A 13,850-nucleotide genomic window follows, 5' to 3' on the forward strand; every position below is an offset into this window, starting at 1 on the left:
GGAAGACTGAATCTGCAATAGGTAAGCAGCTTGGTTTGAAGAAATCAACTGTGGGAGCAATTATTAGGAAATGGAAGACATACAAGACCACTGATAATCTCCCTCGATCTGGGGCTCCACGCAAGATCTCACCCCGTGGGGTCAAAATGATCACAAGAACGGTGAGCAAAAATCCCAGAATCACACGGGGGGACCTAGTGAATGACCTGCAGAGAGCTGGGACCAAAGTAACAAAGCCTACCATCAGTAACACACTACGCCGCCAGGGACTCAAATCCTAAGGTATAAAGGTGTACAGGTGAGGTTGGAAACCCATGAGGGCTTACAGTATATGAAAACCACAAAGAATTAACATTATTTATTTACAAAACAATTTAATTAAATTCAATCAATAAACCAAAGCATACTAATTACATGTTTGTTTTTATGTGTGCGTGGAGTGAGTGTTAGGCTAATGGGAAGTTTGCTACATCAGGCTGACCCCAAGTCTATGCTTGAAATTATGAAGAGATAATGATATTTTGGAAATGTGAAGATTGGAATTCCTGAGTATAGAACCTCTGTATCTGATAGAGAATTGACTATGTACAGTGAGGGAAAAAAGTATTTGATCCCCTGCTGATTTTGTACGTTTGCCCACTGACAAAGACATGATCAGTCTATAATTTTAATGGTAGGTTTATTTGAACAGTGAGAGACAGAATAACAATACAAAAATCCAGAAAAACACATGTCAAAAATGTTATAAATTGATTTGCATTTTAATGAGGGAAATAAGTATTTGACCCCTCTGCAAAACATGACTTAGTACTTGGTGGCAATCAGAGGTCAGACGTTTCTTTAGTTAGCCACCAGGTTTGCACACATCTCAGGAGGGATTTTGTCCCACTCCTCTTTGCAGATCTTCTCCAAGTCATTAAGGTTTTGAGCCTGATGTTTGGCAACTCGAACCTTCAGCTCCCTCCACAGATGTTCTATGGGATTAAGGTCTGGAGACTGGCTAGGCCACTCCAGGACCTTAATGTGCTTCTTCTTGAGCCACTCCTTTGTTGCCTCGGCCGTGTGTTTTGGGTCATTGTCATGTTGGAATACCCATCCACGACCCATTTTCAATGCCCTGGCTGAGGGAAGGAGGTTCTCACCCAAGATTTGACGGTACATGGCCCCGTCCATCGTCCCTTTGATGCGGTAAAGTTGTCCTGTCCCCTTAGCAGAAAAACACCCCAAAGCATAATGTTTCCACCTCCATGTTTGACGGTGAGGATGGTGTTCTTGGGGTCATAGGCAGCATTCCTCCTGCTCCAAACACGGTGAGTTGAGTTGATGCCAAAGAGCTCCATTTTGGTCCCATCTGACCACAACACTTTCACCCAGTTCTCCTCTGAATCATTCAGATGTTCATTGGCAAACTTCAGACGGGCCTGTATACGTGCTTTCTTGAGCAGGGGGACCTTGTGGGCGCTGCAGGATTTCAGTCCTCCACGGCGTAGTGTGTTACCAATTGTTTTCTTGGTGACTATGGTCCCAGCTGCCTTGAGATCATTGACAAGATCCTCCCGTGTAGTTCTGGGCTGATTCCTCACCGTTCTCATGATCATTGCAACTCCACGAGGTGAGATCTTGCATGGAGCCCCATGCCGAGGGAGATTGACAGGTCTTTTGTGTTTCTTCCATTTGCGAATAATCGCACCAACTGTTGTCACCTTCTCACCAAGCTGCTTGGCGATGGTCTTGTAGCCCATTCCAGCCTTGTGTAGGTCTATAATCTTGTCCCTGACATCCTTGGAGAGCTCTTTGGTCTTGGCCATGGTGGAGAGTTTAGAATCTGATTGATTGATTGCTTCTGTGGACAGGTGTCTTTTATACAGGTAACAAACTGAGATTAGGAGCACTCCCTTTAAGAGTGTGCTCCTAATCTCAGCTCGTTACCTGTATAAAAGACATCTGGGAGCCAGAAATCTTTCTGATTGAGAGGGGGTCAAATACTTATTTTCCCTCATTAAAATGCAAATCAATTTATAACATTTTTGACATGCGTTTTTCTGGATTTTGTTGTTGTTATTCTGTCTCTCACTGTTCAAATAATCCTACCATTAAAATTATAGACTGATCATTTCTTTGTCAGTGGGCAAACGTACAAAATCAGCAGGGGATCAAATACTGTTTTCCCTCACTGTAAGTATAAAGGCACAGAATTACTGTCTTTCTGTTCCTTTAAGCAAGGTGGTTACATGGAGTTTTTTTCCTAGATCAAATTGCTAGATCGTTTCTTGTGAAAGTTACTGTAGCCATTGTTGGTCCGTTTTAAAAGTAACTATGGTTCAGATGTCATCACTCTCACTTCCTGCCCTGGGCAACAGCTGAAGAACATCAGAGAATGGAGACAGCTGTCAGTCACGGATAGCAATTTTGGATGAACTAACACCAGCTGCTGAAAGAGAGATAGGAAGCTCGTTTCGTCAACTCCAGTAGCTGACATCTGTCAAAAGAATCCTGTGGAAACATAGTCTGTTCTTTCTATTGTAGTTATTTGAGAAGTCAGTCCAGTCAGATGAATGCAATAGTTAATCAAGTGGTGGATTCACCTTGTGTGAAAAGTGTTCCCTAACCCTCCATAGGCCTGTAATTCTGTATTTATGTAAGTGAGCTATAGCATTGGAATGATTTGGGGTGAATTTCCTGTGGGTCTTAGCCAAAGTAAAACATAGTCGGTGTTGGGACAGGGAGAAAAGTGTGCCCTGTACCAAAGATGTCATTGTAAATATGATAATCTTGTGATACATTGCAAACACACTTGCGTGTTATTAAAAGGCCATGTGGCTGCTGAGTCGTTCCATCTCAAAAAGCACAAGACAGAGGATTTCGTCACCCACCATTTCAGATTGTTTTAGTCTTTCTTTAGTTAGTAATAGATACGATTAGCATTCCTGAAACATTATTTTGTTGGATTATAATTTGATCTGAGAAATTAAGCTAATTGATTGTGCCCAAATTAGCCATTTTAAATTATAGTACTCAGGTAATATTCAATAAATATAGTAGCCAATGGGTCAAAAAATTGGGGTGGGGGGGGATTCCCCATGTCTTACTCGTTGGTCGGATGTTGGGTACGATATTTATTTAATATCGAATCCTACAGTATGAAAAATTTATGCACTCACTAACTGTAAGTCGCTCTGGATAAGAGCGTCTGCTAAATGACTAAAATGTAAAAATGTAAATGTATAAATTAAAATGGCCAATTCAGGTGCGATCAGTTAGCTTAATTTCTCCGAGATCAAATTTAATTACAACAAAATAATGTTTCAGGAATGCCAATTTTACCAGTTTCTAAATGAGATGGTGGGTGTCATGGCTTGCTGAAATTACATGGAACGACTTTCAAACACTAGTAATGCTGGATGAGATAAGACACAAGCCACTCAACCATACCTAGGCCAGCTCACATTGATATAGACCTTAAATCCAAGATACTGTATGAATGTGTACTATAGCTGTATCACCACCTCCACTCTTCAGTTGCCTATTGCTATGGGTTAACTTAATGTTTAATCAGTAATACTTTAGCTGAAGCGCCTTCTTATAAAGTGATATGTAGCCTTACAAGCATTCTTAGCCGTGATATAGCCACCCATGCCTATTGCTTTATCTTAGTGTTTCCTGAGCACAGCACACCTGATTCCACTAATCAACTTATCATCGTCATCTTGTCATCAACTTTAATTAGTGGAATCAGGTGTGGAGGGCACACACAAAACTGTGCACCCCTTCATAACACTTCTTTATCTAATAACGTTTATTATACCGTTTTATTATGCTCTGTTATGGCATCTATAACGTGCTTTGAATGTTATATGAATATGTGTGAAATTAGACAAATATAAGCACCCACCTAATTACTTGTATTATTATTAAGTAAAGAGCTATGATTTATCATAAGCAAGTGTTTTTGTTAGCAAGCACCATTGGGGGGCCTAGACCAAGTTTGGGAAACCTTGCCCTAAATCAGGGATGGGCAACTCCAGTCCTCGGGGGCCAGAGTGTTGTCACACTTTTTCCCCATCCCTAGCAAACACAGCTGTTTCAACTATGTACTGTAATTGCCTTCTAAACTGAAGACTATGATTAGTTGATTATTGGAGTCAGGTGTGTTAGCTGGGGCTGGGGCAAAAGTGTGACACCAATCAGAACCCCGAGGACTGGAGTTGCCCATTCCTTCCCTAAATAAACACAGCGTATGCAAACTTGGGTCTATGCATTTCGTGATTAAACACTAACACAGGGTTACCCAAACTCGGTCCTGTGGCCCCCCCGGGTGCACGTTTTGGTTTTTACCCTAGCACTACACAGCTGATTCAAATAATCAAAGCTTGATGATGAGTTGGTTATTTGAATCAGCTGTGTAGTGCTAGGGCAAAAACCAAAACATGCACCCGGGGGGGGGGGGGGTGGCCCTTGGACCGAGTTTGGGATACCCTGCACTAACGCACAATAGTTACCATTGTATTTCATAATAATTTTTTTGGTGTGGGAATTCTATTTAAATATGCAGGACCTGCCATCATCACATCAAGCATTTGACATCTTATGTAACACGACATCGGTCTATCAATATCAGACAAAAATTAGTATAATTCAACGGTGTATCCTCAGTTTGGAGGAAATTATGATATTGCTGATCACCTATAAATAATTTGTACATAAACAATATGATCAATATATTCTCCTTGTTATGTCCAAATAACTGCCTAAGGCTTTTTTCTTAAATGTTATTTGAGGTAAGCTGCTCTGTCTCAAGAGATTTGCGTTAACCCACTCTTCTCAAGAAAGAAAGCATACATTTTTTATACCGTCCTTTGCTTGGTAAAATATTGATTGTTTCGAATTAATTGCATTTCATATGAGGTAAATATACGTCTTACTCAGAGAAATGGAGCGGAATTTCAACGAGCCCTTAGGAAAACAACAACTCTGTCCAGACAGTACTTTGTTCTTCTGTTGGACAGAATAGTCAACATGATGAATTAAACATGTAAGACAGCAGCACAAAACAAATTATGGATGTTCTTCTGCCACCAGAGAAGAGGAAATGGCTATATGGACACAGTGACACTGACTTCTGGACACAAGTGACTTACACAACAATTTTAATATATAAGTCCCTTGTTCTGGTAGAGACTAGATAAATTACTATAAAATGGAGAGACTTTGCGTCCATCATAAAATTGGGGCACTGAAATCTACATGACAGTTAAGCCTATTGTTTTAGATTTAGCTGTGGTTTTAGCACTGATGCCCATTGCATGTCCCCTGCCCCAAAGTATGTACTTTGCGACTGATAACATTGATGCCCTAAAATGGAGTGCAGACATTAAGTGTCAATCCAAAAGGGTACCAGATCCTTATACTACACTGCACGATAATGTCCCTGCACAATCGCTCACGCTGCAAGACCAAAGCAGCTTAGCCTAACATTATAGAACAAGGCAGTCTAAAGGGATGCAATATTTTAGAACATAGCATTTATATCCCAGCAGACCTTTTGGGGCTGGCAGTAATGAACATTGTTTAATGCCACCACAAGTGAGATATGTTGTTTAGCCCTCTACATTTGGAAGTGAAAGATACTCTGTGATTATCAGTGGCAATATTATTGGGGGCCCGGGGGACCGAGTGATGCACATCATTCAAAGATCTGGAAGCCTGAGGATGACACAGCTTTCCCCCAGAAGGGGAATGGATCACCGTTATCGACATTCCTAATAATGTAAGTTGCACTGTATAAAGATGGTTCAAAGCTGTGATATAATCCTTTGGACTCTACAACACGTCTGGGACCTTTGAACCTTTATGATAGCGATCATGACCTCTGTGCCCTGGGTAGATTGTTGGAGCCTTGACAAATCTCAGAACAGAGCCAAATGAAATGCATGAAGCGACATGCTTCAATGAGTTGGAGTCTCCATTTCCCACATCAATACTTTCACTCCAATTGGAAGAGAATAGAGCAGCTGTGTTGTGAGGTCATCTGTTTAGCAAACGGTGGCCAAAAGTGGATGTTTATTTGCTACTGTGTTTAGAATTCTGATATTCTTAGGCTTGTTACGGGTTTCGGTTTCTCAATCTATTTCGAGGTTGGTTAGCATGTTAGCATGTTAGCTGAGGCGCACTAATTAGAGTCACCTCATTAGTCAGTATGTGTTTCACCTGTGCTGGCCCAGAAAGTGATCTCGTTAGTGAGGATGTGTTTCACCTGTGCTGGCCCAGAAAGTGATCTCATTAGTGAGGATGTGTTTCACCTGTGCTGGCTCAGCTGGTATTTAGGACCTGCTTGCCCAGTCCACCAGGTGGAGTGGAAATGTTGGGAGAGCTGTATATAATGACTAGATGCTCATGTCGCAGCCCTAACAATGGGAGTTGTTGTCCCAAAGTCGGGAAGGCATGAGACAAGCTTAGGTCCAAAACGAGCCCATGAAAACTCATAGGGCTTATTTTGGACAGATTTTGGTGAGAGTGAAACCTCTCGCTTTGCCTCTTCCTCTCTGGAGAGCTACACCTCACGTCAGTTCTTCCACTTTAGTTTGCCAAAAAGAAGCCTGAGTTTAGTTTCCCCCTGTTTTTCTCCATATTCGTTTTATTCCCTATTTTAAATTGGTGTGGGTTATTTTCTGGTTTTCATTTTGGTTTGTCCTTCCTTTTAGTGGGCACTCATGATGGGTGTCTTTTAGAAGCCCATTATTAGTTGTTTGCCAACTTTCAGTGGATGCCCCATGGGTGTCTTTCAGAAACCCTTTCTGTTTTGTTTTGGTTGTCAAAGTGAATTTTTGTTAGTTCCCTTTTCTGTGAGCGATGACGTTTTGAGTTTGTCCATTGGGAATGTAACAGGTTGCAACATGTATTTATTTAATGTAATGTTAAATTAGATTTATTCTTCACAAGCTGTAATAATCAGAATAAACATTGAAACCAGAACCTTTTCAGTAACTCTCACTGCAACAGGAATAATGCCGCGTTCACATAATTTCGGAAACTTGGGACCTCAGAGTTTAAATGAATGTAAGTTATTTGCGTAGAGCTTCCCGGTATCCGACTCTTCCGCCTATGGTAGCAAGTCGGAAATGGCAGAGTTTCCGACACGACGTGAACGCGGCATAAGGCTCATGTTTGAGTGAAGATGTTTACCATATCAGAGTTCACACTAGATAATAGCAGATAAGAGTCTGGGTTGAATCAGAAATGACAATAATTGACTTATGTAATACAGTGTATTATCCAACATGTTGGTAATTATTGCATTTGATCTGATCATAAAGTTGATCTCTAACAGATATGAACAGCTAAATAGTCGTCATTCATAAACAGATTAACGGCCTCTTTGTATTATCATGCATTTTATAAGCCTTTAACTTGATCATTTTGATAAAACTTTTACATTAGGGTAGAGGTAACCCATTCATAGACGCTAACTGCATTAGTGCCTATTGATGATAGTATCTTCTGTTTGAGGGAGTTTTGTTAAGATCCCCGACATTCGTTCTGAACGTTAAAACGCACGCTTGCTGTACGGTTTTGAAAACATAAGGAACACATCTTTCATATCAGCGATAAATAAAATAATAAATAAAACTAAACAAAATGTTAAATTACTACACACTTTTATAGGGTTTAGGGTTAGTGTTCCCACTGGGCCATTCCTCCATGTTACATCGCTTGTTGACAGAAGACGCTAAACCTTATTTAGATCTATTATTGAATAATGTGGCTATTGAGCAAGTTGAGGAGACTGTACTGCTGGGTGTAACCCTAGATCGCAAGCTGTCATGGTCAAAACATATAGACTCAATGGTTGCTAAAATGGGAAAAGGTCTGTACCAAACGGTCTGTTCAAGAAATTGGTACACAGTTTGGACACTCATCGGTACAACACAAAACATGCAACCCGAGGTCTCTTCACAGTCCCCAGGTCCAGAACAGAGGCTGGGAAACGCACAGTATAAATTGAGCCATGAATACATGGAACTCTCTGCCACCCCAGGTAACTCAAGCTAGCAATAAAACCAGTTTCAAAAAACAGATAATATAACAGCTTACTGCACAAAAGGGACTGTGAAGAGACACAGCCATTTTATATATATTGTATTGTAATTTGCACTGTACTATGTATTAGACCTAGATATTGTGTGTATGTACTGATATGTAGGCTATGTGTGACCTTTTACATGTATGTATTTCAGTCCTTGACTGATAATGTTCTGTACTATGTATTATGTTATGTTCCATGTGGACCCCAGGAAGAGTAGCTGATGCTTTTGCAGAAGCTAATGGGGATCCTAATAAATACCAAATACACCTGTGTGTAAGCGTAACTGGGGAGGCAGTGTAGTTCGTCAACTGGAGGCACACACAGCTTGTGGATCTGTGCAAAACTGCTACAGTAAGTATCTTTATTATTTGAAATAATATTTCTCGCTGATATGAAAGATAAGAGGCATTTCAGCATATGTTTAGAAAAAAAATTGTTTGAAAGCAATGATTATTGACGTTTCTAAACGTTAAAACACAGCGTCGGAATTGTAGTTCACGTGGAGCCAACCAAGGACGAATGTAACCGCTGAAAACCCTATGTACAGAGAAAATGGGTTTTCCAGAGCTAGGGAAGCAGACTGGTCTCGGACTAGACGGAATATAGTAAAAGTAAATCCGGGACACTCAAATTATACTGAACAAAAATATAACCGCAACATGCAACAGTTTCTACGATTTTACTGAGTTACAGTTTATTTAAGGAAATCAGTTAATTGAAATAAATTCATTAGGCTCTAACCTATGGATTTCACATGACTAGGAATACAGATATGCATCTGATGGTTGCAGACACCTTATAAAAAAAGTAATAATAATAATAATCAGCCTCACAATCGGCCTCAGGATCTCGTCACAGTATCTGTGCATTCAAATTGCCATCGATTAAAATGCAATTGTGTTCATTGTCCGTAGTTTATGCCTGCCCATACCATAACCCCACCGCCACCATGCACACAAAAAATTAGGGGTTCAACAAGGGTTCTTCTAAGATCGTTAAAGTTCTTCGAAGAACCTTGGGTTCTTGAAACTGCAAATTGCATCCAAAAGGTTATTCCAAGAACCCCATAGGAGGTGGGGTTCATCGAGGAACCCCCTTAGTTGGTGGGGGTTCTTGCAGGAACCTAACTGCCCAACTGAAACATTTGGATTTGAATTTGAAAGGACAGCAGGTGCAGGCACTTAACTGAAAAATGTAAAGATCTCCTCAATTTTAAGGTAAGGTTTGTCCTTTGTATGATCTAAATTTATATTGTTTTCTGATGACACCATCTATCTTTTCATATTTGTGCAAATCTTTCTAAAAACAGAAAATGGACACAATTCAATGGATATCAATCAACAAAGAGGTAAGAATATGTACTGTAGGCTATAAGAATATGTTGAAGGCTAGCTGTATTGGGTGCAGATGACTGAACTGCTCACTTTTGTGTCTGTGCCTGCAGGTATATAGAGGCGGAGGCATACAAAGGTATGTCAATTGGTATTGGTATGTTATGCAGATCAGATTTACCATCCTCCTCCCTTACCTCTTCAATGAATATCCAATAGGCCTCTACATTATGGACAAGGTATGTGTATGAAAAACATTTTTGAAACAGATTTTTTAATTCACATTTACCACAAAAACCAAGGTATGAAAACTGTCTTGTGCATGTTTTGTTAATCAACTGTATAACTACTATTTTTTGGATTCACAGACTTCACCCTCCCTTCACCTCTGATGAATATAACAGGAAACCTGTTCGATCACCATGCACTGCAAAATCATTCTGGCTATGGATACGGAGAACATCAACACATTAACATCAACACGCCAGAGGATATGGACTTGGGGCTCTGCTGGGAGTTTAGACTTATATTTTGATTTTTGTATTCTGGTTTGCCACTAAAATCATAATAAACACTGACAACTAAAATATTGTGTTATTGTTATGCGTATTATTATTATTATTATTATTATTATTATTATTATTCATAATAATAGGGGGGGGGTGGGTAGTTAAAGGGTTCTTAGAATAACATATAGGGGCGGCGCACAATTGGCCCAGCGTCGTCCAGGGTAGGGGAGGGAATGGCCGGCAGGGATGTAGCTCAGTTGATAGAGCATGGCGTTTGCAACGCCAGGGTTGTGGGTTCGTTTCCCACGGGGGGCCAGTATTAAAAATATGTATTCACTAACTGTAAGTCGCTCTGGATAAGAGCGTCTGCTAAATGACTAAAATGTAAATGGATTCCCCCAGAGTTTCCATTTTAAGAACCCCTAAAGGATACTCCATGAACCTTTTCTTTTTAGAGTGTGGGGCACTCTGTTCACAACATTGACATCAGCACACTGCTCGCCCACACGACGCCATACACGTGGTCTGTGGTTGTGAGGCCAGTTGGACGTACTGATAAATTATCTAAAACGACGTTGGAGGCAGCTTATGGTAGAGAAAATAACATTCAATTCTCTGGCAACAGCTCTGGTGGACATTCCTGCAGTCACCATGCCAATTGCACGCTCCCTCAAAACTTGAGACATCAAGGGCCTCCCAAGTGGCGCAGCGGTCTAAGGCGTCACTACAGACCCGGGACAATCCCGGGCTGTATCGCAGCCGGCCGGACCGGGAGACCCATGAGGCGGCGCACATTTGGCCCAGCGTCGTCCGGGTTAGGGGAGTGTTTGGCCGGCCGGGATGTCCTTGTCCCATCGCGCTCTAGCGACTCCTTGTGGCAGGCCGGGCGCATGCACGCTGACTGCGGTCGCCAGTTGTACGGTGTTTCCTCTGACACATTAGTGCGGCTGGCTTCCGGGTTAATTGAGCAGTGTGTCAAGAAGCAGTGCGGCTTGGCAGGGTCATGTTTCGGAGGACGCATGGCTCTCGACCTTCGCCTCTGCCGAGTCGGTACAGGAGTTGCAGCGATGGGACAAGACTGTGACTACCAATTGGATATCACGAAATTGGGGAGAAAAAAGGGTAAACATTTTTTATAATAATTAATAATAATAAAAACAACTTTTGTAAAAAATTGACACATCTGTAGCATTGTGTTGTGTGACAAAACGGGAACATTTTAGTGGCCTTTTATTGTGCACAAGGTGCACCTGTGTAATGATCATGGTGTTTAATCAGCTTATTGATATACCACACCTGTCAGGTGGATGTATTATCTTGGCAAAGGAGAAATGCTCACTAACAGGGATGTAAACACATTTCTGCACAACATTTGAGAGAAGCTTTTTGTGCATATGGAACATTTATAGGATCTTTTATTTCAGCTCATGAAACCAATGCCTTACATGTTGCGTTAATATTTTTGTTCAGTGTAGAGTGTTATGTTACATTTGGTATGGTTACATAAGACAGAAGGTTACTTAAGGCAAAAACGAAAGGAGGGTCGTTGGTAGTGGTGGATGTATAACGCAAACATCTAGCAATCCAACAGACAACTTTTAGCATTTTAGCTAATTAGCAACTACTTACTACTTTTTAGCTACTTTGCATGTTAGCTAACCCTTCCCCTAACCCAACTCCTAACCTTAACCCCTAATTCCTAGCCTAGCTAGCGTTAGCCACCTGCCCACCCCTAGCTAACATTAGCAACAACAAATTGGAATTCTTAACATAGCATACATTTAGCAAATTCGTAACATACTGTACGTTTTGCAAATTCGTAACATATCATGTGAAAGGGATGATGGACGTCCACAAATTAATACCATACTAAATGGTGTATCAGATTTCCGTACAGAATAATACAAATTTCTCTGAGACCACGTTGCAACCAGAGGTGAGACGATGTTGCTCACCTGGAATTTCGGATTTAAGCAATTGCCTACCATTCCTTATGGATCAACAACGAATGTATAGGCTACATGTTTTCGATACTTATTCACAAATTGATTTGGGAAAAAAGACAGGCTACACATGCACACTGTCCATCTCATTGAATAAACTATGCATTGCGCGCGTCAGACTGAGGTCTGATGAGGGTACCACGTGATTGAAATGTAGTTCATGCTGCTTTCAGCTGTGCTTGTGAAATCCTTTGAGCGAGGGAGAAGGATCTCTGTAGCAACTGCCTTTGAGAAAGTCGCTTTTTTTGCTGTTAAAACCAGCTTTGCCGGACACAACGCATACGAGGAGTATGTATTGGCAATTGTCCTTTCTTTCCTTAACCAGACGAGAGGCAAAGAATGCGTAAATGGTCAACGCAGAGCAGGATAGTGCGAAACAATGAAGTCGAAATGCCCGTGAGTTTTTAACCACAGTTAGGGGATGGACTTGGACTACTGCCGCGGATTCAGTAACTATGGTCAACATTCTTGTGTTTGAGGACGTGTAGAAGGAATATTTAGGTAGCCTAACATCGAAACGTGGTATGTGGACTGCCGTTTAAAATCTGGGAACTAGATGAACTATCAAATCACTGCATTAAACAAATTCAGTGACTTGGGTTGGGAAACGCTGTTGTAGTTTTGGAAACGCGGAATCTCACAGCCTATCCAAGATTATTAGTCGAGTGTTTCTTTAGTATAGGCTACATTAGTCTGTTAATCCTGCAATTGCAATTTTTGCTTACTGAAGGTTCGTCTCGCCTGTGTACTGGATAACTTTTAATTAAGGCAGGAGGCAGCCGACAAAAGGCACCCGTCGTTGAACCCGAGCTGGTATTGCTTACGGCACAGTAAAGACCGACGGACGGACTCTCCATTCATCGCGTCTGTTGGCTACATTGTTGCATCCGGGTTTGGTGAAATTTTCTAATTGGTGTCGTGGAAATCTACACCCGCTGTCCAGTTTTAAGTTTCAGGACCGTTTGAAAAACACAACGTTTATCAATCTGTAGGCTAAGTGAATCGGTGTTGTATAAACTGCAGTGCTTGAGATACCAGCATAAAAACTCTCGGCCTACTGAGCGCAGTGGAATTCAACATGAAATAGTTTATTTTATTGCCACGTATTTGTGAACAATTGCGCATTTGTTGAATTTATTAACCAGTTGACTTTGCTTCATATTTGGAACATACATGGTGGAATACATAATTGAGGCGCAATTGAGCCACTTGATCCGGATACCTGTAACTTTCTTCTGCGGTTTGGAGGTACTTTATAAAGAGAAGACACATCTTCGTCATGCATAGCATTTTGTCATAAAGCCAGTCAGACGATTGTCAGATTTCACATAGTAGACAGATTCAGTAAGGCTACAGCACCACATATTGTAAACAATTTCTGGCACACAATTCAACTTCAGACTATCGAAGAACCTGCCATAGGCAAACACCGGTCGGAAGCTATATTTGAAGACGCCTGTATTCACGATTGCTTACTGGATTTACCGAGATGTCTACGATGTCAATTTTACCATCTTGCAAAGGAACTCTGCTGCTCTGTGTGGTGCTAATTTCAAATGGTAAGTGCCTAACCGAGCGACATGCAATAGCCTAGGCTATTCGCCAGAATGATGATACGCCTATGTTTGATTATGACTGGTGTATGTTGTAGGCTATGTCAAGTGAGATGCGATTCCGAGAATGCAGCAAATACAGCAGAACACACAATATAGGAGCCAATTGATGCAGTGAGGAAAAGCATGCCAATTTAACTCGTCTTGACACGCACAGGACCGAAGCTTTTATCCCACTATGTTAATTGTCTGTTTTTGTCTGTTATCTTATGGTTAAATTATTCATGCATGTGAGGTATACAACCAGTTGTATGCTTTAATTTGCAATGAATGGACCTGGGCCAGTGCAGTTTTGAGGGTCTGAGGGTCCA

At 41.1% G+C, this 13,850-nt stretch overlaps 1 protein-coding gene across 1 annotated transcript in view; it reads left to right on the forward strand.

The window, feature by feature from the left end:
• The first annotated feature begins 12,155 nt into the window (after positions 1-12,155).
• The window catches only part of tmem132e (transmembrane protein 132E), a 369,086-nt gene continuing 367,391 nt past the window's right edge, over positions 12,156-13,850 (forward strand). Inside the window, 1 exon segment of the mRNA XM_084178088.1 lies at positions 12,156-13,485. Within this exon segment, the coding sequence (XP_084034214.1) occupies positions 13,416-13,485 (70 nt within the window). The 5' untranslated portion in view covers positions 12,156-13,415.

The sequence above is a fragment of the Coregonus lavaretus genome (genome assembly GCF_964263955.1).
Source record: "Coregonus lavaretus genome assembly, chromosome: 15".
NCBI classification, from domain to species: domain Eukaryota; kingdom Metazoa; phylum Chordata; class Actinopteri; order Salmoniformes; family Salmonidae; genus Coregonus; species Coregonus lavaretus.